The sequence below is a fragment of the Calonectris borealis genome, chromosome 18 (assembly GCF_964195595.1).
Source record: "Calonectris borealis chromosome 18, bCalBor7.hap1.2, whole genome shotgun sequence".
Taxonomy (NCBI): Eukaryota; Metazoa; Chordata; class Aves; order Procellariiformes; family Procellariidae; genus Calonectris; species Calonectris borealis.
The window spans coordinates 304,263-327,690 of NC_134329.1; the positions used below are offsets into that span (position 1 = coordinate 304,263).

At 56.5% G+C, this 23,428-nt stretch overlaps 1 protein-coding gene across 1 annotated transcript in view; it reads right to left on the reverse strand.

Moving 5' to 3' along the window:
- Nucleotides 1-3,993: 3,993 nt before the first annotated feature.
- Nucleotides 3,994-23,428, reverse strand: part of POLE (DNA polymerase epsilon, catalytic subunit) — a 30,639-nt gene continuing 11,204 nt past the window's right edge. Inside the window, exons 18-48 of the mRNA XM_075168152.1 lie at nucleotides 23,251-23,397; nucleotides 22,474-22,619; nucleotides 21,381-21,529; nucleotides 20,890-20,982; nucleotides 20,476-20,620; nucleotides 19,807-19,964; nucleotides 18,136-18,331; nucleotides 17,212-17,426; nucleotides 16,818-16,920; nucleotides 16,541-16,621; nucleotides 16,346-16,468; nucleotides 16,040-16,258; nucleotides 15,507-15,716; nucleotides 14,103-14,246; nucleotides 13,613-13,753; nucleotides 11,254-11,407; nucleotides 11,067-11,173; nucleotides 10,025-10,201; nucleotides 9,415-9,638; nucleotides 9,068-9,288; nucleotides 8,242-8,446; nucleotides 7,603-7,776; nucleotides 7,189-7,314; nucleotides 6,520-6,652; nucleotides 6,215-6,407; nucleotides 5,982-6,113; nucleotides 5,681-5,874; nucleotides 5,266-5,466; nucleotides 4,853-4,978; nucleotides 4,642-4,731; nucleotides 3,994-4,410 (exon numbers count right to left, since the gene is read on the reverse strand). Of these exons, the coding sequence (XP_075024253.1) occupies nucleotides 4,297-4,410; nucleotides 4,642-4,731; nucleotides 4,853-4,978; nucleotides 5,266-5,466; nucleotides 5,681-5,874; nucleotides 5,982-6,113; nucleotides 6,215-6,407; nucleotides 6,520-6,652; nucleotides 7,189-7,314; nucleotides 7,603-7,776; nucleotides 8,242-8,446; nucleotides 9,068-9,288; nucleotides 9,415-9,638; nucleotides 10,025-10,201; nucleotides 11,067-11,173; nucleotides 11,254-11,407; nucleotides 13,613-13,753; nucleotides 14,103-14,246; nucleotides 15,507-15,716; nucleotides 16,040-16,258; nucleotides 16,346-16,468; nucleotides 16,541-16,621; nucleotides 16,818-16,920; nucleotides 17,212-17,426; nucleotides 18,136-18,331; nucleotides 19,807-19,964; nucleotides 20,476-20,620; nucleotides 20,890-20,982; nucleotides 21,381-21,529; nucleotides 22,474-22,619; nucleotides 23,251-23,397 (4,841 nt within the window). The 3' untranslated portion in view covers nucleotides 3,994-4,296. The remainder of the gene's footprint in view (nucleotides 4,411-4,641; nucleotides 4,732-4,852; nucleotides 4,979-5,265; nucleotides 5,467-5,680; nucleotides 5,875-5,981; nucleotides 6,114-6,214; nucleotides 6,408-6,519; nucleotides 6,653-7,188; nucleotides 7,315-7,602; nucleotides 7,777-8,241; nucleotides 8,447-9,067; nucleotides 9,289-9,414; nucleotides 9,639-10,024; nucleotides 10,202-11,066; nucleotides 11,174-11,253; nucleotides 11,408-13,612; nucleotides 13,754-14,102; nucleotides 14,247-15,506; nucleotides 15,717-16,039; nucleotides 16,259-16,345; nucleotides 16,469-16,540; nucleotides 16,622-16,817; nucleotides 16,921-17,211; nucleotides 17,427-18,135; nucleotides 18,332-19,806; nucleotides 19,965-20,475; nucleotides 20,621-20,889; nucleotides 20,983-21,380; nucleotides 21,530-22,473; nucleotides 22,620-23,250; nucleotides 23,398-23,428) is intronic.

A 23,428-nucleotide genomic window follows, 5' to 3' on the forward strand; every position in this document is an offset into this window, starting at 1 on the left:
TCCATGCTGGGAAGCCCCTGAGATGCCCCCAGGGGCGGGAGGGGGGGGTCAGGCAGTGCTGGTGTCCCCTGAAGCCATGGCAGCCCCAGGGGGCCGGGCAGCAGGTCTCGCTCTCATGCTCAGGGAACAGCGGATCGCTGGTTCTGGGGTCAGAAAGGAGTTTTTTCCCCTGGGCAGATTGGCACAGGTCCCCGGGGATTTTTCGCCTTCCTCTGCAGCACTGAGCACCGCACCTTGCCAGGGCTCCTCGGGGCCATTTCTGGCCAGAGATTCCCTGCTGTTGCAGGACCGGGAGTCCAGCTGTGCCCTGCATCCCTCCGCCTCTCTTCCCTGTGCCAGGTTGGCAGGGGAACCTCAAGGACTTCCATGCATTAGGTCACCTGGGGGTCTTCTGCCCTGTGCAAAACATGGTCTGCTTGGAAAGGCTGCAGGCGTGATGCTCCGTGAGGAAGGAGCTGCCAGTTGCCGCCCGGCCGTGCATGCAATAAAAGCGGAGCCTTGGTCTCCTCTGCCAGAGTTCTGTTTGTGTCTCGTCTGTCCTGGTTGCAAGTGCGAGAGCTTCATCCTGCAGGAGCCGCCTGTACCCTCCTGCCTGTGGTGCCGGGGTCGTCCCTCCTTGGAAGGCCTGCAGCTGCGGTTCCCAGCCAGTCCTGGGGGATTCCCCTTGGCATCATCAGCCCATGGCATGTTCAGCTGCTCTCTCCTGGGCATTGGGTTGGGCTGTTGTACCAGGCAAAGGGGTGCCTGGTGCTCCACACCCGTCCATCTCCAGCGGCCCACTCCAGAGGAGTCTGGCAGCCTCTGCCCTGCCGGCAGCCTGGGTTTCCCTGGGCCTGTCCCCGCGGGCAGGGATGGCACAGGAGCCTGTTGCCAGAGCCCGGCCCCTCTCCGGATTCCCGCTTCCCAGTGGGCAGCCCAGTGCCTGCCACCCTGCCAGACCCCCGTCCCCAGCAGCAGCGGCCAGGAGCAGGGCCATGCCCAGGGGCTCCAGAGGGGCTGTGGGGAGGGAGGGGAGCACCTCTGTTTCCCCCCAGCCTGGCCAGCATCCAGCCCTTTCCTCCAGGCAGCGGCAGGGTCTGCCATGGCCGTGCTGATGTCCAGCCTGGAGGGTTAGTGCTGACAGCAGCAGGAGGAGCTGCTCTCCGGGAGAGCGCTGGAGCCTGGCCCCCTGCATCCAGTCCCAGGGGCACCCGCCGGCTCGGCCTGGGCATGCCCGAGGGCTGCGCCTCTGCCTGCTCCTCTGCCTGCTCCTGCAGGGTCCTGCTTACGGACCTGTTGGCCAGGCGTTTCTGTCCCTCGGAGCCTGCCGGTGCCTCCACAGCCTCCCAGAGCAAGTCCTACACACTCACGGCAAGCAGCCCTAGCCCGTGCCCGCAGCCCCCTGGGCCCTGCCCGTAGCCACCGGGAGCCCCCCGGCCCCCTCCGCGCCCAGACCTGCCTCGCCACTCCGTCGGGCTTCTCGCGGCACAGCCTGGCCCGGGCCCGCAGGGCCCGCAGCCGAGCCGAGCCCAGCTCAGCCGAGCCGAGCCGAGCCGAGCCGAGCCGAGCCGAGCCGAGCCGAGCCGAGCCCCGCCCAGCCGAGCCGAGCCCAGCCGGTTGGGACGCCGCGGCATGGGCGGGCAGGGCGGGCAGCGCTGCCTGCAGCGCGGTGCGGCTCCTCCAGCCGCAGGGGAGGGTGGGCGGGAACCGGCCCCTCGGCACCGCGCACCGGGCGCTGCAGCTCCTCGTCCTGCTGCGCTCCGGCGGGGGAGCGCGGGCTCGGAGACCTCCTGCCCACGGCCTGCCCGTGCCGGGGTCCCCGGGAGCAGGGCTGGGGTGAGGTGCGGGGGAACCAGGCGTCAGGCGCAGCTGGAGCGGGGCAGTGCCACCTCCCAAGGACTCCCTCCCGTGTGTGCAGGGGATGGGTGATGGGTGGCCGACGAGCAAAGCATCCCCGCAGAGCCCTGCCTGCCCTCTGAACCTGCAGGAGCAGATAAATCCCACCCAGGAGAGGAACCCGGCGCTGCTCCATACTGCCACCAGTGTCTGCACCCCTTGCCCAGCCCCAGTATCTTCCAGCCCTTTAGGATCCTCCGCTCTGGCTCTAGAGCTGCTCCTTGGTGCCGAGCCAACTCATTTGGGAAGCCCTTTCCTGGGGCAGAGCACTCCTGGGCGAGCAGGCAGTGCCAACGGCATCCCTGGCAAGGGCCTGTGGCCCAGCACTGGTGGCAACCCAGCCCTGTCCTGCTGGGGGGGTGAGGATGGGGCTGTGCTTGTGGCCGGGTGAGAGCAGTGTGGGTTGGGGGGATGCTGTGCCTGTGGTGGGTGCCATGCCTACAGGGATGCCATACCCGTGGAGTTGCTGTGCCCCCAGGGACGCTGTGTCCATGGGGAAGCTGTGCTTACGGGATTGCCATGCCTGTGGAGATTCTACAACCGCAGGGATGCCATGCTCATTGGGGTGCTGTGCCCATGGGGATGTTGTGCCCGTGGAGATGCCATGCAGATGGAGATGCTGTGACCATGGTGGTGCTGTGCCCATTTGGATGCTGTGCCTGTGGGGATGCTGTGCCTATGGGATTGTCATGCTCATTTGGATGTCATGCCCATGGGGAGGCCATGCTCATTGAGGGGCTGTGCCCACAAGGATGCCATGCCTGTGTTGGTGCCGTGCCCATTGGGGTGCTGTGCCCATGGTGGGCTGGCACTGTGTGAGGTCCGTCGGTCCCTGCTGCAGGGTGGGGTGATCAGTGTGACCATCAGCTAGAACTGCAACCTGGACCCTGGACCTGTCCTACAGCAAGTGCAACCCCTGCAACGCCTTCCGTTGCCTCCACCCCAAAAGGACTTTGGCTCCCCCTGGCTACAACTACAGGTGATGGCCCTGTCCCCACTGTGGCCCGGCTGCCCTGCGTCCTTCTCCAGCCCTGTCCCACCATCACCACAGCGCCCATTGGTCTCCTCTGAGGATGCTCCTCGGTGGGGGGGGCATCACCCTGGAATGCTCCAGCCTCGGGCCAGCCCATCCCATCCCGTCGCTCCTCAGGTACCGCCAGAGCTGGAAAGAGCCAAAGTGGCAGGGTGGGATAACACTCGCTCTCCCTGAGATAGTCCAAGTCCCCCCCAGCTCTGAGTGACCTGCTGCCCCCATGAGGAGTTGCACCCGTGGACGGGTGGGACATGTCCTACAGCCACCTGCCACCGCTGCCCGTCCTGGGCCTGTCAATAAACCCCAGTGCTTAGCATCTCTGCCTGGGGCTGCTCACTGCAGGTGAAATGGAGGGGATACGGACGTCAGAGCTGGTGGCTGTGTCCCCCATCCTGAAGCCCTGCGGTGCCATGGTGGGGATGTGCACGTCCTCCAGCCACGGTGGGGAGCTGGAGGGACCTGCGGCTGCTTGCCCTGCTGCAGGAATGCGTGGACAGGGTCCCCTGAGCCCCCTATGGGTACCATCCCTGCCCATAGGCTGCCTGCAGAACCTGACACAGCCAGGGGCCTGCTGGGGTAGGCAAGTGCGTGCTGCTGCGCTCCCCTGCCTTGATTTGGGTGGCATTGCTCCCCGCCGAAAGGCAGTGCTACTGCAAGAGGAGGTCACCCCTGATTGCACCTTGTCATTGTCCGTAGAGCAGAGCCAAGCCCCCAGGGAGCACAGGACAGTCTCTGGCTGCAGCCCTGGGGCCTCTTTCCCCCTGGGAGGGCAGGAGCAGGAGGCAGAGCCGGCACCAAAGTGCAGACTGCAGCCAAGCACACACTCGATGGCAGGGAGCCGCTGTTGCATTAGGGGCCAGCGCTGCCCCTCTGGTGCTGGCAGCCCCTTCCCCTGCAGTGGGAGGGGGACAGCTGGGGGGCATTGCCAGGCTGCAGCCTTCCTGCCCCCAAGCAGGCAGGAACAGGTCCTTGGTCATTCCAGCCCAGCAAGGACACAGCTCGAACCCCCCACGTGCAGGCATCCCCCATGGGTGGGAGCTGAGGGCCACAGCCCCTGCTTCCACCCTCCCCCAAAACTGCACCTGCCTTCTACAATCCATTTATTTATAGAAATTCAACATTAAAACCACACCTGGGGGCCAGCACAAACCTGTGAAGCACAGCTCCAGCCCCTGGTGCCCCCAGACCCCCAAGCCAGGCAGCTGGGGGCAGGACAGTCCAGTCCCTGGCACAGCTCCTGCCTTCTCTCCCTCGCCGCAGGAGGGGTGCGCAGCTTCTCTGGGGTCCGGTGCATGGCCAAGGGGGTCCATGACCGCTCTCCCATAGATGTGAGAGCATGGCCCTGGTGCCCCGACCAGTAGGGTGCAGGCAGGAGGAGCAGTCTACTCTCATTGCCGGAGCTTGGGGTTGGTGCGCAGCAGCCACTCGATGGTTTCCAGCAGGTAGGCCATGCCATAGTGCCGGGCGATGTTCTGGAAGATGTTGACATGCTCCATGAAGGTCTAGGGAGAAGGGAGCAGGGAGGGAAGGAGGCTGCCCAGCACCCCTGGGTGGCAGGGGGCTCCAGGGGTGTGGCTGGGCAGCACTGGTGGGGCAGAGGGCAGCACAGCAGGTCCCACGGGACAAGCAGTTAGAGAAGCGGCAGAGGAGGAACAGGGCACTGCAGGGCTCCTTGCTGTCCTCTAGGAGCTGCTGGCATGGGGGCTGTGCTAGGCAGGAGGGTGCAGGCATACCTGGGAGGAGATGGTGAGGGCAAAGTCTCCAGCACAGCTGCAGTACACAGGCATGTGCGTCTCCTTCACGCCATGACACTTCTTGCACACCTGGAGACCAAGGAGTTTTAGGTGGGCCAGGAGATGAGGCCAAGTCCCTCTGCCAGGGGCAGAGTGAATGTGTCTGGCCTCAGCCAGCCACGGGGACAGAGCGGGGGAGCCCTGCACTCACCAGGTCCTGCAGCACAAAGGCCATCATTTTCTTCTGCAGGGCTTCCACCAGCGCTGTTTCAATGGCATTAGAGTCGTACTGTGCCTGGCAGTTGGAGCAGACCCAGCTGGGCAGCACTGACCCATCCTAGGGGCAAAGAGGAGGCAGGTGAGCACCAAGAGTCCCAAGCACTGTGATGGTGTAACCGGTTTCTGGAGAGGACGGAGCATCAGCCAAAGCCAAGGGGTGCTCAGACCTGTCACAAGCAGCTAGAAAAGGAGGTGAACAGAAAATGGCCTTTAGGTGAGGTTGATCACCAGCAGCAAGCAGAGCTGCAAAGCAAAGGGGTTGAGAGAGAAGATGGGTAATGTGATTGACCGGCCTCCAGCACTGCCATGCTGGAGCCTCTGGTGTCCCCAGGAAAGAGGCTGCACCTGGGAGAGGGCAGGGTCCTTGCACAGGTCCAGGTCCCTGCAGAAGTTGCAGTTCCTGCAGATGACTTCAGGGAGCACATAGGAGCGGCAAGGGTCCCGAAACTGGGCTGCTTCTGAGAACTCGCCCACCTCGATGAGGCGCAGCAGGTCCCGGCGCAGTTTGTTCACCTGGTTGGTTATGTTGGCATCCAGGGAGAGGACCTACAAGAATAAGAGCCAGGTGAGCCTACCAGCAGAGAAGAAGAGACTGTCCTCACCAGGACAGCTCATATCCTCATATAGATGCAAGGCAAGACAAACGGGTTGTAGATCACTCCTGGAGGAAAGCTGTGGCAAATCTGAGCCATGGACGAGGACCAGAATTTGAGCCCTGACCGTAAACCTTCAGAAAAGGGGCTTGGCCCACCCTGCTGACCTTGCAAACGTATTTGATGAACTCCAGAGCTGGGTTATTGAGCTGCAAGTAGGAGCCAGGCAGCACTGGGAACAGGTCTGAAGGCTCAGTGGCATTACGAGAACCAGCCACCTTCTTCTGGATCTTCTGGGTGATGGTGAAGAAGCTCTGGGTGAGCTCATTGGCTACGTAATCCTGTGAGAAGGTGATCATGCCTAGAGAGAAGGAGCAGAGAGCACTCGAGCCGTACCGTGGCATATAGGGACAGCAAGGTGGGTGGCTCTCTGCTTGCACCAGGGCCGCCCTGTGGCTCGGCACTCACCGGGCATGGCCCCCATCTCCCCCAGCGCCTCCTGGGACACCTGGCTGGTGCTCCTCCTCTTGACGGGGGTGCTCCCAGGGGCATTGCGCCGCAGCTCCTCCTTCATGCTGTGGTACACGGCCACAATGTAGGCTGGGGAGACACGGGCAAGGCTCCAGCTCCAGCCCCACTGCAGGCTCTCCCTGGCACCAGGGAGGCACAAGCGACCTCGTCCCCTCCCAGGGACAGCTCACCTGACACGATCATCAGGAAGTAGCTCTGGCAGGAGGCAGCCTGGGGCAGGAACTGCGCGATGTTCCAGCTGTTCTCCAGCAGCTCCTCCACATTTGGCTCCCCTTCCTCCTCCTCTTCTTCCCCCGCCGCTGCCTCCTCCTCCTCTTCCTCGCTGTCCTCCTCCCCCAACACTTGCCTCTTGCTAGTGTCTTTCTGGAGAAGCCAGCGATATCACAGCAGTTTCTCATGCCCAGCCAACACCTCCCCACTCAGCTCAACCCCTAGCACCCTGCTCCTGGGGGACTGAGCGCTTCCTGTCTCTTACCTCCCCGTAGTGGATGCGAGAATCCACTTTTCCCTTGATACCTCCATAATTTGCTGGATCCATCCAGAGCAGGAACTCCCAGCAGCGGGAGAAGGAGATGGTCAGAGAGTGGAAGATCTCCTTGGAGTGGATGCTGGAGGGAAGAGACTGCAGTCACCCACAGCGTCGGCATTGTCCCTAGCTCAGAGCCTTCTCCATGGGACACTAGGGTAGGAGACAGTGCTGGCAAGGAGAGAGGGGGTTCCCCTCTCCCATCCAACCGCTGACGGGGACCCCAGGGGAAGCCGTGTCCGAGGAGTCTTGGCTTCCTATGCTTATGTCGTGGTGCCTGTACCATGGCTGGGATGCTGAGAGCCAGCCAGGGGATGAGGTGCTGGGCACCTCAAGTTCTCCTGAAGGTCTCTTCTGGATTGAATCTTATGAGTATTCTTGGAATATTACCTATAGAGGACAGCTAAGGGACAGATCCCTACTCCAGGCATGACAGCTAGAGAACTGGGCAGCCTTGTCCCTTCAGTAGCTTTACCAAAAAAAAAAAAAGAAGAAATTCAGTGCTGAGGCCTGTCAAAAGGCAAAAAATCAGCATCCTCCTTCCTGGCCCCGAGCCCTCCCTCGGCTCCATCATCCAAGAGCCTCATCTCCAGGCCCGTCTTGGCAAGCGCACCCCACCTGCTGATGATGTACTCCATGTAGCTGATGGCGTCCTCGATGCGTCGCTTCTTGGTGCACAGAATGATCCGGTTAAAGTTGGCATAAACCACCGAGGAGCCCAGACGCTTGAACTCAGCCACCAGCCTGCAGGCAGGGCACAGGAGCGGGAGTCAGCAGGCAGGAAGGCAAAGCCCGAGAAGCAGATGCAACCTGTGGAGGACATGCTGATCCAGCACAGTCAGGAGTCAAGCATGTCAGTGATGCCATGCAAGGGAGCTCACCCAAACAGTACAGGAGGTCCAACCCACTGCCCACCTCTCTGGAGGCTGCGGCAGAGAGGAGTGGCTGTGGGTGGTCACTGCATCCTGGTCACTAATGCCACGCCTGTCCCTTCCCTGTTCACCAGCCTGGCACACACCAGGTCTCACTTACTGGAGGAAAAGCTTCTTCATCATGTTGTGGAGAGTGCGGTGCAGTGCCGGGTCGTAGAGCAGGGAGGAAGGAGAGCGGAGCCAGCGGTAAAAGTGAATGACCTGGTTGTCTGCGTAGACATTGTGATACTGGGTGATCTCCTTCACCCAGCTCACCACCATGCTCTTCAGGATCCTGCCAGGGAGCAGAGACCAGCATCATCCCACCAGCCACGAGCAACCCCTTCCCCCTTCCAGACAGGAACACGTTTTTGCATACGCTGGAGGATTCAGAGCAGGAACTCTGCCAGAGCAGAGACGTGCGAGCCCTCAGCACGTGAGCCACAGGGTAAATATGTGCCTCTATAACCTGGTGGAGCACGAAGAAAGGAGAAACAGGAAAGGGCAAAGTTTTCGCCAACATCCCCATACATTTGCTGGCTGAGCCACCAGGCAGCTCTGAGCCCAGGATCTTCAAAAGTCTGTTGGAGAAGATGCCTGCCCTGCCTTCGAGTCCTTAATGTATATTTAGAGCACCCCACAAGCCCCATTGCTGGCACAAGTCTGGGAAAGGCTAAAGCCAAGAGGGAATGAGACCCCGAGGGGACCTGCCAGGATGGAGACCAAATGCTCCATCTCCTGCTGGCTCCTAGAGCCGTACCTGAAAGTGTTGGAGCAGAGGGCAGTTTCGTCATAGCTGGCTGGGATGTTGGCAGCTTGGTTCCCTGTCACCATGTCTTCTAGGGATGCCTGCTGAATCACGTCAAAGCTGATACTCATGCTGGAGCCTCCTTCCATGTCGTTTATGTGGTGGGACTGCAACACCGTGTTTACAGCCAGGCTCTGGATGTCCAGTTCCAGACACACTAACAGCAAACACAACCTCTCAGCAGGCAGGCAGGGCAAAGGACTGACAAGGACACCCTCCCTGTCCCTCTGCCAGAAGTGCTTTTCACAGTTATAAGGGTGATCTATAGGTGTTGCCGCACCGAGTGGGGAGATGCTTTCACAGGCGTGATTGTCTTGACCAGCACTTGTCCTCCAACAAGACTTGGACCTACTAACCCTCTGGGAACCACCAGCTTTTTCTGGAAGCTGCAGCAGAGGAGCTCAGAAGAACTGACTACCACTCAAGCTGCTTCTGCCTCTGAGAAAGACCTATTCTAGGGTCACCAGGGATGACCAGTTGAGCTAGTCCGTCCTTGGGCTGACACACTGCAGGTGGTCTTCTGAGTGCTGCCGTCGGTGGCCATGAATTGGGAAAGAATCTGCATTCGGATGCCTGCACACATTGCAGGTGAGACCTCCCTGCCCAAGGACATGCCCCTTGCGTGCACCTTGCCCAGATCGCTGCTGAAATACCAAAGCTGCTGGTGACTACTGTCAACACAGACACTCTTTGGAGACCGCATCCATCCCTCTACAGAGCTTGCAGAGCAGGATCCAGCTCTGCCCCGCTCAGTGCTACCACTCTACTCCCTCCTCACCTGTGGAGTAGCAGCCAGGGTTGTTTATCTCCACGGAGGCTCTCTCATCGAACTCCATGACTAGGCGGTTGTCATCAGCCTCCTTACCCCCCAGGTCTGGGCGGGCCGTGGGCGAGAGCCACAGCAAGTGGTTGTGACGACGGAGGTGGCGTGAGAAGAACAGGTCAGAGCCGAAGGTGGAGATGTCATCCGGGAGGTTCCCAATGGGGATGTGGTAGTACCTGGGGCACAGAAAGGTGAACAGTCATCGGGGTGAGCGCTGCTGCAGAGAAGACAGGGATGAGGCAGCCTCCCATGGTCCCATCAAGGGCACAGCAGCCCCAGGGGAACGCAGCCACCGTGGGCACCTGCTCATCTCGAAAGCCTGCGAGAGGCAGGTGTCCAGGTTGAGGTAGTGGCGGATCATGCGGCGGGCGGCATGGCGCTGCCAGTCCAGGACCGAGTAGCTGATGTCATCTACCAGCCGGATGGGGACCAAGGGGAACTCCTCGATGATAGGGATCCCGCTTGCAAGCCGTTTCAGGTCCCAGTTAGACTGCACAGCGACCAGCGTGGGGCCCCGGCGCTCGTCCTGCGCGAAGGAGAAGGACATGTCCTGGTGCACCTCTCCAGCGAGCGCCTCTGCTCAGCAGGAAACCGGCAGTGCCGGATGCCCCATCCCCGCAGTGGGGTCCCCACGGTGGGGACAGCACACCCCAGCACTCCTGAAGCACCCACCTCCATGCAACCAGCTCTCCAGCTAAGCGCAGGGATGGGGGGAGATACCGAGGTGGCCTTGCTGCTGGCACTGCCCTAGGCAAGCCACCCCAAGCAAGACAAAGCCCTTGAGCAACCCTCACTTCTATCCTTGACCTTCAGCAGCTATGTGCAGGCGCTGTTGGAACTGGTGCACCTCCCCTTCCCATGTGCCTGCATGGACGAGGTCTCGCGGGGACCTTCCTCACACCTTCATCTCACCTTGTAGCCCAGCAGCAGCCGCTGGATGGCTCTGTAGACGGCCTTGGGGTCGGTCTCGGCGCGCACTTCGAAGGTGTGCTTGTCTGGGGGCAGCAGCTCTTCGCCCGCCTTTTCCAGCAGCGCGCTGCGCTCCGCTGAGAAGAGGGTGGTGAGATTCGGCATCTGGTTGCTGCGTACCTGCGCCCAAGGGGGACCGGGTCAGAGCTGGGGGGAGAGGGACCCCAGGCCGCATGGTCCTGGGAGGCTCTCCCCTCCACGCATCACGAGATGCCTTCCACCAAGCCCTGCCGAACCGCGGCAGGGATGTGCAGAGAAACCTCCCACTGCCTGACCCCCATCATAGAATCATAGAATGGTTTGGGTTGGAAGGGACCTTTAAAGGTCATCCAGACCAACCCCCCTGCAATAAGCAGGGACATCTTCAACTCGATCAGGTTGCTCAGAGCCCCGCCCAACCTGACCTTGAATGTTTCCAGGGATGGGGCATCTGCCACCTCTCTGGGCAACCTGTGCCAGTGTTTCACCACCCTCCTCGTAAAAAATTTCTTCCTTATGTCTAGTCTGAATCTACCCTCTTTTAGTTTAAAACGATTACCCCTTGTCCTGTTGCAACAGGCCCTGCTAAAAAGTCTGTCCCCATCTTTCTTATAAGCCCCCTTTAAGTACTGAAAGGCTGCAATAAGGTCTCCCCGGAGCCTTCTCTTCTCCAGGCTGAACAACCCCAACTCTCTCACAGCCTTTCCTCACAGGAGAGGTGTTCCATCCCCCTGATCATCTTCGTGTCCCTCCTCTGGACCCACTCCGACAGGTCCATGTCTGTCTTGTGCTGAGGACCCCCGAGCTGGACGCAGCACTGCAGGGGGGGGTCTCACCAGAGCAGAGCAGAGGGGCAGAATCCCCTCCCTCGACCTGCTGGCCACGCTGCTTTTCAGCAGCCCAGGATACAGCTGGCTTTCTGGGCTGCGAGCGCACATTGACAGCTCATGTCCAGCTTTTCATCCACCAGTACCCCCAGTCCCCCAGCCTCCAAATCCCACCTTACCTTGTCCAGCACAAAGACGGCAGCTTTGCGCTGCGAGGGGATGAAGAGGCCCAAGACTGCCTTGCTGCCCTGGGAGCTGTGGTAGAGGTAGATGTGGCGAATACTTCCTAGGGACACAAAGCATCAATGGTAGTCACGGGTGCCAGGTCCCGGGTGCCCCATAAGCCCCTCTCCCAGGGTGCCTCACCTGGCTCCAGGTAAGTGAACTGGGCCAGCGAGCGCATCTCCAGGTGCTCGATGTCAAAGGTTTCGGCCTCTCGCCCTGCCAGGTGCCTGACGAGTTGCCTGCTGACCATGCACACGCAGCCCAGGTGGATCAGGGCACGGAGAAGGAGCGGCACCTGTAACGATGGGGAGAGATATGGTGGACCAACGTTCTGTTACGAAGCTCCTCGTAGGAGTTTCAGACCTAGAACAACCCAGCTTAAAAACCACAGGTAGGACATACCTGAGGTGCCTCCGGCATGAGTTTGGTATTATCACCCTTGCCGGTGCTGGAGATACAGAACAGGTATCTTAATTCTTAATTCACATGTGTTCCTATCTAGCCTCAGATCCCACCATCAAGGGCAGCAGCAGGTACTTTGGAGGATGTGTGGAGCGATATCTGGGCAATCTTGCAGCTCTGCAACTTGTGGCACTCCTTCGAGACATGGCTTCATTCTGAACCACCAGATAATCAGCACAGAGATCCACCACTGATTCGCCCTGTTTTATTAACCCTACAGATGTAAACGCCGCCACTGCAGAAGACTCCTCCTGAATGACTTGCTGTGTGACTTCTCTTTAGCAAGCGAAGCATTCCCGTGTCCCAGAGTCCCATCCCTGCAAGGAAGCCATTCCCTCCCTCGCATCCTCCTCATTATTCTCCCATGTTGGTCCTGCTACATTTTTTTGAGACCGTGCTCAGAATTGCACTGCAGATGTTTAAAGACCAAGACAAATCTTTCCTTGCCCAGGATTGGGTCCAGATGTATGTCCGAGGACTGAAACTCCACAACGCTCTCGGCAACCTGCTCGACCACCCTTGCAGGAGAAGTTTTTTCTGATGTTTACACAGAATTCCCCACGTTTCAGTTTGTGCCTGCTGCCTCCCGTTCTCTCCCTGGGTACGACTGAGAAAAGCCTGGCTCCTCTCCTTTACTCCTTTCATCGAGAAGGTCCCCTGAGCTTCTTCTCCTCCAGGCTGAACAGTCCCAGCTTGCTTAGCCTCCCCTTGCGTGACAGATGCTGCAACCCCCTTGATCATCTCACTTTCTTTTATATCTTTAAACCATCTCCATGCCCCTTGTTTTACTTCAGTTGCTAATTTTAATTTCCTCTTAGCTAGCTGCTTCTTGGTTTTACCTAGTCCCACTTATTAAACACTGTGGTAGTGGACAGGACTCAGGTTTGCTACTGGAAGATCTCCTACAGATATGATGAATTTGTGTACATGCTAGTCACTTTGGCAGAGTAATTTGAAATAAATTTTGGGCACTGCTTACTAAACTAAGAGTTATGCCTTGCCTTGTGGGACTTTTATCCAAATTTTCCAAAAGCAGAAATTTAAAGTGACTAAACATGGTTTCTTTCATCATGCCTCACTGTAACACTTTCCAGGCTATACCGATAACTTCGGTAGCTGAAGTCTCCCAACTTTATGATGCTCTTTTCACCCTTGCAGCCTCTTTCATCTCACAAAGCATTTTGTAGTTAATGGCACCACTGCTCACACCAAACTTGTCCTATTTAGGCAAAGACTTTTGATCCGTAATAATTCTACGTTGTATTTTAGTAGAAAATTCACTTGCCTTTGTGCTTTCCTTAACATATAGCTCCACTCTCACAATGGTGCAACCTACTCTGCCACTTCCATACAGGTCAGGTCCTGACACTACAATGTCTTCTTGATTAAATTCCTGTCACCAGGTTTTGAGCTGCTGAACAAACCAGTGTTCTCATTAGAAGCAGGCATCCCAGTTTTCCATCTTCATTTTCAGGCTTTCAGCATTAATAGCACTGGTAAATTTAATTTTGGCTTGATTGCTTTGCACTGAACTTCATTTAGGTTGTTCTTGCTCTTCCCGAACTTTCAAGTTGTATTCTATTCTTCTTTCTAAAGCTTTTATAACTTCATTTTAGAGGACAGGGCACCCAGACCTTTGTATGACTCCACACATATTGGGTTTTCCCCCATCTTTACTCTAAATACCCCTTACCTTTTCTGGTTCAAACACCAGCAGGTTGGTTCTGATTTGGTTTAGAGGAAGATCACCCTTTCTGCTTAAATGCCTTCTTTTCCCAAAGTTTCCTAACTCCAAATAAACCGAACCCCCTTTCTCTGACCAACCTTAAACCACCTGCTGGTATCACACTCAGTATCTCTGCCCATACGAACGTTGGTGTATTCTCCAGTACTCTGCTGTGCCCCAGTACTCTTCTGATTTTTGGTGTCTCACCAAGTTGTTGAATTTTAAGTGCCAGGTGTCCTCCTGTGCCACTGGCACTCAGACTAACGAGCTACCACTCAGCAATCCTTAAAAACGAGCACCCAGACGAGTTACCTGCGTCTCATACACTCCCTCGATGTCTGGAGCAGAGAGATCCGCATTGATTTCATTGATGTGCTCTTGGTACATGTCTTCAGGAACGGAGTATTCATACAGGTTGTAAACTAAGTTTGAGCGGGGCAGGATCCTGTTCACCTGCCGAGGCAAGGGACACGCTTAGCGGGACACGTCACACCACGCGGCACCGCTGCCAGGTGCACTTTAAGAGCCGCAAGGAGCTGGGGTCTGAGCCAGCCCAGCTCGCGGTGCTCCTCTCTCCTAAGGAAATCAGCGGTTTATGCTCATGCACGTTACGAATTCCCATAACAGAGAACCTGCTTTCTGGGATTAGCAGAGGGGCTGGGGACTGGAGGAGGTACATCTGTGGAGTGAGAGAGTGAGGCCCTGCAAGGTAGATGCTTGTAATATTTGCTTGCAGTGGAGGTGGAACGCCTTATCTCAACGCAAGCGTCTGTTTCCCCTTCCAGAAGGGGCAGGTCCTCACCCTCCTGTAGGCTGCTCCCTCCTCCGGCTTCAGGACACGCTGGTTGACGTAGAAGACCCGGGGGATGCTCAGCTTGATGCAGTGCAGGTCACTCCCGATCACCGCCCACAGCCTGAACAGCCCAGGCTGGCTGGTCTCGGCGATCTGCAGGACACGGGGGTACAAGGTTAGCATTAGCAGGGAGATCCAACACGTTATCAGTGCTTACACCTAAGCTGCGGAGCACTTTGTGGATCTATGGTTGGTGGTGGCCACAAGAGAGCAGGGGGCTTAAAGAATCATTGCTTTCAGTGCTGGAGTCCCTATGTCCTGCTGCTGTCCCAGGGCACCGTGGAAAAAAACACTCTGGCTAAGGCTGGCCAATCAACTCAAGCTGACCCTTGATGTCAGCCAAGTCACGCCGATGTCCTGGACCAGCCATCCCATCTCAAGCTCATGCTTGCACAAGGGCTACCTGCAGCTCCGAAGGCCTTTCTGGAAGATGAAGTGGGTGACAAGGGGCTGGGCTCAGATGGTCATGCGTAATGAGGATTTGTGAAAACGCCTGGATGGTACCACCCCACCTCTGCGTTTGTACGTTGGCTGCTTCCAGGCATCACTGGAATCCTGTGTCCTTCACAGGCACACTGTGCCCAGCGCTGAGCTCCCCGGGACAGGAGAGACATGGACATACTGGAGAGAGTCCAATGAAGGGCCACAGGGATGAAGAAGGGACTGGAGCATTTTTCATAGGAGGAAAGGCTGGGAGAGCTGGGACTGTCCAGCCTGGAGCAGAGGAAGCTCAGGGAGATCTCATCAATGTATATAAATCTCTGAAGGGAAGTGCAAAGAGGACGGAGCCTGGCTCTTCCCAGTGGTGCCCAGTGGCAGGACCAGAGCCATGGGCACAAACACAGGAGGTTCCCTCTGCACATCAGGAAACACTTTTTCTCTGTGAGGGTGACTGAGCCCTGGCACAGGTTCCCCAGGGAAGTTGTGGAGTCTCCCACTTTGGACATACTCAAAAGCCGTCTGGACACTGTTCTGGGCAACTGGTTCTGGGTGGCCCTGTTTGAGTAGGGGGTTGGACCAGATGGACCCCAGAGCTGCCTCCAACCTCAACTGGTGTTTTTGTGGTTCTGTGACTACTGCACAGTGCTGCCCATGGGCTGAACTGGAGCTGCCCCACTGGCAGATTTACACGCATCGTCCCAGATTCACCACCAAGAATGACCATGTGGGCTCCTGCTTCCATACAGACATGCATGAGCCTGAGGCTTTGCAGCCCCACCTGGCCTCCCCAGGATTAACACCAGAGTGGCGTTTGGGCCAGCGGTCCCTGAGCTTCACCATTTGACCACAGATAGTGTAAATACAAGGCTTACGCCCCAGGCTGCCGTCCTTGGCAGGTCCCCTCCCCGGTACCTGCACGATCTGCCAGGGCAAGTCCAGGATGCTGCGTGCCGTCCTGCGCAGGTAGCTGCTCAGCCCTTTGGAGAGGGCATCGCGGACCACTCCTCCGCTTGCTGTCACCCCACCATCCTCCAGACGCCGCCTCTTCCGCTGCTCCCGCCGCTGCCGAGCCTGCAGCTCCCACTTCTTCTGGTGGTAGCGCAGCCAGACCAGCCGCTCTTCCTGAGTGGGGTGACAGCACGCATGAGTCGAGCCAGAAACCAGCACCGGCTTCCCAGCCCCCCAACACTGCGCCATACAGCCGAGCCCTTCATCCCCCAGCCCCACATCACGTTCCTGCCCCAGCTGTGAAGCCACCATTGCCCCCCTTTTCTCCATCAGTGGTTATATTTCTCTGTATCCTGGTTATATTTCTCCCTGTAGCCCTGAGCCATGGGCATGCAGAGGGTTTCAGGAGACCCACAGCTCGCTCCTGGCAGCACCCAAGCTGCTTGGGTGGTCGAGTACACCCCCAGGGCATCTCCTGCCCAGTCTGCTTCACCTACCTTGGTGGTGCCCAGGGGCGGAGGTGGACCCAGGATCTCTCGCCAGGACTGGGATAGCTCCAGGTACTGGGACATCTGTTGGCTTTCCTCTGCTGCAGGGACTCGCTTCCGCTTATTTGCAATGGGAACTGGTGGCTGAAGGGTCTTGGCAGCCCCAAAGTCCTCTATGTCACCAATCTGTGAGCTGGGCATCCCCTCTGGGCGCTGGCTGGTGAGGACCTGAGGGAGCAAGGACAGCAGGAGGACGTGGGTTGCAGGAAAAGAGCCCCACCAGCACAGCCAGCACCTTTCTCTCACCCTCTTTACCTGTCTCTTGCCTTCTGAAGTGAAGAGCTCATTGATTTTTTTCTGTTTGTACACATCGTTCTTCTCCAGGAGTTTCTTGTGGAGCCAGTCTGGGTGCCGGACCCGTGGCACCGGGTTCTTTACCTGGAGAGCATCTCCAAATCACACCGAGTCTCCTGACCAAAGCCCTCCTCCTGCCCCCGCACTGCCCCATACCTGCTGCAGGGCTGCGGGAATGGTGATGATTTTCTGGATAGTGCTGCCCAGTCTCTCGATGTAGTAGTCCCAGTCCAGGATCTGTGAAGAGGGCAGAGCAGCGGGTAGCAAAGAAAGCTGAGCAGAAGGCCACCAGACGCAGGATCGAGCATCTCCCTGGGACCCCCGTCACCAGCACCCCGGTTTGTGAGCGCAAGTACCCGCTGCCCAGGTTGCACCTCCAAAGGGATGAGCCCTTGTCCTGGAGACAGGGCCATCCGCAGGATGCCTCACTCACCGCGCGGATGTTGAAGTCCTGCAGCGAGGGGCTCTTCAGCCATTTTCGGAGGTAGTGTTTGCGCACACTGGGCTCGGCTTGGAAGATGGCAAGGGGGATGGCCCTTGGGAAGGCAGGGAAGCACTTATTATCCACCTAGAGTAAGGTCCCAGCAGCACACAATCCCCTCTCCCAGCCTACGGAGACCCTCCAGGTTTCTCCACCCACCCCTGTGAGGCCACCATGCAGCGGTTGTATGGCATTACCCATCGCTAGTCTTTCTCATGGTCTGAGCCAGCAGACAGGCGATCACTTGGCCACATCACACCAGCTTGCTCACCTCCTACTATCCTGCCCTTCCCTTCTTGGTTGCCCCCACACTGTCAAAAGCCCTGGCCCCTCAGAATGGGGTTACCTCTCGGTGACTGGAGACCCTTCTGGTTTCTTGGAAATGATGAACCGGCAGCTCAGCCCTGCATCCTTCACCATCTGGTCCCCCAAGAACTCTGCCAGGCGCTTGGCAGTGCTGATGGAGGTGGACTTCTGCTCCCCATAGTCCTCCAGCTTGCGCGACATGGATCGGTTCTCCGAGATTAGCTCAAACAGCTCTGAATCAGGCATGTTGGCAGCCTGAAAAGGAGGAAAAAACCCCAAAGTTAGCAAGAACCTAACGATCAAACCTTGCTGCCTACACCCAGTTGGTATGGCTCTTTACAGGGAGCCTGGGAACTGCTCCCTGTTGCAGCTGCCAATGTGACCTATTGAAAAGAGAGAGTGTGGGTTTGAGGCTTGCATCGTTTTATGCCGCGGCTGGGCTGTGGCAGCACTGCTTTGTGTTGCGCACACAGAGCAGTTGGGCTCACCAAGAATTTTTGTACAAGGTCATTGCAAAATGGAAGGACCCAGTCAGGCTCAGAGTCCCTCTCACCCCCCAGCTCCTTCTGTTTTCTCTGCTCTCCCCAGTTATTGTATAGCTGATGTCTCTGTGCTCCTCACACAACACTCTGCAGGCAAGTGGCTCTGTCATTCTCTGCCTCAGCGAAAGCCCTTAGCCAGCGTCCTTGGGGGATGAGGGCCACCAGACCAGCTCCATGAAGGAGATGACTGGAGAAGGACACCACTCGCCCACAGTTGAATGAAGAGCCCTTGCACTAAAAGACGCTAAACAGCAGCCCTAAAGAACCAAAACAGCAGAACTAAGATGGAAGTGACCATCATAGGCACAGCGGACCACCTACTGTGTGCAAGCGAAGCCCACTCTCCCCACAGTGCCCGTCCAGCTCCGCCACTTCTTCTCTGGCCCCACCTCAGGAGCACAGGTGTGCTGAGCTGTGCTTACCTTGCTGTAGAGCACATCCAGCCAGTAATCGGCCACCTTGGCCACAGAAGCATAGACCTCCTCCAGGGTGCTGCCTTTCAGAAAGGCTTCAAATACAGAAGACTGGAATATCTTCACCAGCTGCAGCTCTCCCCGGCGCTTCACCTCAAATCCCTTCAGCTCGGCCAGGGACCCGTCCTCATTGAATACTGCGTACCTAGGAGACACAGCATGGGCAAAATCTGGCCTGCGCTAACGGACATGTCCTCCAGAATCCTGCTGGTGTCACTCCTGCCAGGGCACTTCTGCCCATGCCACCACACCTCCATCCGGCACGTTCAACAGAGCCACGGTGCTTGGCACTAGGATGATCTCAGAATATCTACAGCTGCTCTACCAACTGTTTCAACTTGGTCTGCAAAAGCACAGCAGCTCGTGCCCTGGTTCATCCATACCGACTGGGAGAATGATCTTAATTGCACACAAGTAAAGGGTGGGAGGTAAGAGACTGGGTGGGAAAATGGAGGAAGATATTAGGAAGAGGTTTAGAGAGAAGAAAGAAACTTTGTCAGCTCAGATGCTGGCAAAGGGGTTCAGAGGAAACTGGATGTAGCCATGACACGACTACGGGAACACTCCTCCCTCTCTTCTTTTCTCTTTTTTTTTAGCCAATTATTTGTATGTCTCAAGAAAAACCTTATGGGAACATCAACTAAGAGAAGAGAGGGGATACTCAAACCGACATGGCCAACCCTTCTCCCACCTGACCACGTTCCTGTGGGCACAGCCTTCTCTTCCTCCACTGACGATGGTGCCTGCCAGCCACCTCCAGGCTGTTTTGGTTGGAGAGTGACCAAGAAATAAATGCACTTGCTAACATCCCCAAACTACAAGAAACCAAGAGGCCCTGAGATAAGAGTCCTATGAGCAGAGCCTGCTCAGCGCTTGGCATCATCTCGACTCCTGCAGCAGGGACTCACTGCTTGCAGAAAGGCACTGACAGGAGATGGTGGATGCTGGAGCCCGTCCAACGGGGCATTAAGCACAAAGAAGCACAGAGCTGTAAGGACAGAGGGTGCTGGACAGCAGCGACAGCATTTCTTGGAGCCAGACCCAGGTCTGTGGGCACCCTCTAGCTAGTGGTTGCTACTGCTCTAGCTTGCGTTCCTATTTAGGAGGCTGCAGAGAAATCAGTGAAGTTTGAGTACAACTCTCCTATAATGTGACAGTAATGGCAGGACCTGTTTCTTCTTCCAGATGGAGAAGGAAGGGGAAACATCTAGGAGAAGCATTACTGGAGGTCTGTGAACTGAGAGATGGGAAGGCAGGAACTGGTGAGTTTAAACAGATTAGGTTGAATATAAGCAGTATTAGAAGTCCTCAGAAAGAAAGTCAAAGTTCTCCTGCACACCTCAGAGCCAAACAGGGAGATCGTGTCTGGTCACCAAGTTGGAGAAATGTTGTTTTGCTGCTATCTTCTAAAATTTATTGCCATAGTATGGCACTGGAGGCAAGTGCATAGCTGGATTCAAAGATGATCTGGTGTAAGGAACTTGCCATTTAAAGCCAGCGAATCAAGTGTGCTGCTAGCTCCAGGAGCAAGGACCAACGTGCCCCACATGCACAAAGGGAAAGAGACCCTCAATCTGTTGCCCAGGGGAAGTGATAATATTTCAAGCATTGAAATCTCACCTTTTCTTCAGCTTCTTGCCCTCCTCCTTGGAAGCTGGGAGGATCATGGCCAGGTATGGTCCATCCACTTCAAAAAAGATGCTGTTCTCCGAGCGCGTGACGTAAGTGAGAGAGGCTGGGTCCTGCAGTTCCTGGTACTGATCATTTGTGAAGCCTTCCTACAGGCACAGCCCCATGAGAACAGCTTCACTCAACAGCCGGGCTGGTTACACCAGGAGATGCCCCTTGGGCACAACTCTGCCCAAAAGGATCACTGACCACCCCTCTGAAAGCTATAGCACAATTTAGGACTCAAAAATCAAAACATCTGACCTGCCTGATGAGAAGGAAAATGCTTTGGACCCTAAAATTATATTTGTTTGTCTTACAGAAGCTGGAACAAGCAGAAGATGGGTTTGGATCTTGCTCTAGTCTGGACTCCCACCCTGCACAGATAAGCACGCACCAACCGTGGCCTCTTACACACCACCCTCTCTGCTGCAGGGATATCAGAGCCTCTCCCTCTGCTCAGATGCTCTCTGGGGCAGAGAGCAGCTGTGCAGCAAGCAGGGCCATCAGCCCCAATGTCCCGCCCACTACATGGGGAGCAGAGAGGTCCTCCTCCCTTGTCAGTCCTCCACCTCCTTCTTCCCAGACTGCAGAGCTGGCCTGGGTAGGTGCAAGACTCACCTTCACCAGGATGTTCAGCATGGCACCTGGGTAGGAGATTGTCACCTTCGGCTTCTTGGCATTGGTTGACTTGATGACAAAGTTCTCCGGGAAGCTGTTGGGGAGGACACACCAAATCCCATCGGTATCCAGTTCCAGAGGTCTCCTAAGGAAGGAAGGAAGGTCGCTGTCAGGAGGAGAGAGGATGGTAGGTGATGATGAGCTCTGTGTCCCCCAGAAAGGCAGAGACAGCCTGTTGCATCCACTCTCCGATACCTTCTGCAAAGCAAACCGTCATAATACAACAGAATAGCCACAGCAGTGTCAGAAATCTCAATCTTCAACATTAACTGCTGAAATTTCACGTGTTTAACATGCTCTCTCATCTGTCCCAGATGCCAACGGACTTTCTTCCCCAGCTCAGCACATACTCACCCAATCTGCTCGATCAGTTCCCTGGCCTGGGTGATGATATTCGCTCCCGTGAAGCAGACGATGCCAGCCATTTCCATGGAGTACCAGCGAGCTCTGTGATCAGAGGAGTCAAAGTGAGGAGCATGAAGTCGTCCCTCCCAAACCCACCTATGGAAAGGGCAGGAGGACCTCCAGAGGAAGAAGGGCAAGAAACACATCAACACTGGCCCTCAGTAGATAGTTCTCCTTGCCCTAGTTACAATGCTTCAGAAAAGCTGGAAATCCACTAACAGACAAGATTCCCGTCACTTATGCCCAACACTTAATGTCTGTCAGGAGTCTCCAGGATGAGAAGTCATTGGTAGAAGCAAGAGGAGAGTGTTACAGGCAGCACCCACCTTCATCCTGGTGCTTCAGAAGCAGGTGAAGCAAGTAACAGCCTCGCTAGGACAATCCCGGTTTCCAAGGGTCCTCTCTAGAGGACCCCAGCATCACCCAGGGGGGAGACTCACCCTTTCCGCATGACGTAGCCATAGAAAGAGTTGAGGATGCACTTGTGGGCCAGCTGCAGGGAGTCATACAGGATTTCCATGTTCTTGCAGCGCTTCACTTCAGAGGCATCTCCTGTCTCCACCGCTGCAGACAGCTTCTTCTTCCACACCTGCAAGCCGCAGGCAGAGTCAGGATGATCCCACACATCACTACTGGTGGTATCCAACTGGTTCCCCCTCAGTCCCCGTATAGCATTACAACTCTAGAGCAGTATCTTTGCCAAAGATCAGTAGCATGAGCTAAACATTCCTTTTTCTTTTGCAGCAGAGCAGGAGTTGGCCAGAGGCACTTTGCCACACAGTAGGAGGGACCTGCAGCATTAGCCGTAACTCTGATGGTGATGATCAGAATTCAACCAGCGCCGGCAGCGCTGCCTGCCTGCATCAGCTGTGCTGCACCAAATGTGTGCAGGCAAGAACCAAATACACTGCCTGAAGCAATCAATGATGTCTGGCTAAAGAGCAGAACCACCTGTGTAGAAAAAGCCTGTCGGCCAGCTCCATGATTCATGGCAGAAGAGGCTGCTGGGAGTAACCGCAAAGCAAATGGCTTGTTAATTAACTCCACCAGAGGTAGAGTCCCAGGGCCTTGTCATTGCCTTCAACACACCCCAAGAATAATGTGCCCTGGTCTCCTCTAGCACAAACCTCAACCAGCAGAGAACTTGAACGTCCTCCTGAAATCAACCGTTCCTTAACCTGAGGTCTAGACCTTACTTCTCAGCTTGCCTCTTTTCTCCATGTAGGAAGAATGCCCCACACTGAACCCGACGAGGTCAGATATATCAAAACAGAGAGTAGCTGAGGAGTTGCTAAACCCAGTGAAAAATGGAGATGTGGCTTTGTTTCCGACAGTACCACAAAGGAAGTAAATGCCATGGCAGCAGCTGTTGAAGATGTGGCAGCGAGAAACCACAGCTGTCAGGAGCTCCACCACATCCTTCTCAAATACAAAGGCTGAATAGAGCAATCCTTTAGGGCTCAGGTTTTCAGTGAGAGACGAGAGGTCCCCAGCCTTGGCAAGAGAAGTTAAACCAGAAGTTGAGCTCGGTACCTTGTGCAGCCCCTTGAACTCATAGCGGCGGTCCCTGAAAGCTCGCACCGTGTCCACATAGAAAGAGTTTTCTCGCTGGCAGATGGTGGTGACTCGTTCCTCCACCTTGGTGACATGGATCTTCTTGTATGCCTTGCGGCAGTAATCTAGTCAAGGGAAGAAGCAGAGGGAGCTTCTCAGGGATGGGTGCCCCACTACGGACAGAGGGATGGGCACAGTACGGACAGGGAAACATCTAAACATGGGCACGGGTGAGCGGGGAGACAGTCCTACTGCAAAGGGAGGGGAAGGAAGATACCAGCACAGAGAGAAGCAGCACCTCATTATGGAGATGCAGGGAAAGGTGGGGGAAATAAACTCATCGTGATGCAGGTATGGCCCATCCACAAACCCAGGCCGTGCCCCCAGCCAGCTGGATGGTTCTGCTGAACAGCATCATTCCAGGTGATGGGATAATGTTATGTTTCCCTTTCATTAGCATGCTTTAATTAGCAGCCTTCCAAAAAATGGAGCCATTCATGTTTCAGCTCCAATCCATGGCTCTCAACAGACAAGAGGAGAAACACTGACACAGGCACCAGTGCCTGGCCCCTCTTCAGGAAGCACACAGGAGCCTGCTGGGATCCTGGAGAAGGTCTGCCAAAGCATGGTTGGAGACCAGACCCAGCCTGAACTAACCCCACAGCCATAAGAGAGGTAATTAACAGTGAGCACCGCTCACAGTCTAGGTTGCAAAACACCGTTCCACATCGTGACGTTGATTTTTTTTTTTTTTACCTGCCAGCCGCTTTTTCTCGTACTTGGCCTGTTCTTCCCGGGAGAGCTCGTGGAAGGCGCGGGGTGCTCCCTCGGGGGACAGGGGAGGGAACTTCTCCGACTCCAGCTGCTGCTGGATGCGGTGATACTCACTGCGGCTGGCAGGCACTGCGGGGGAGGGCAGCTATCAGTTTCCCAG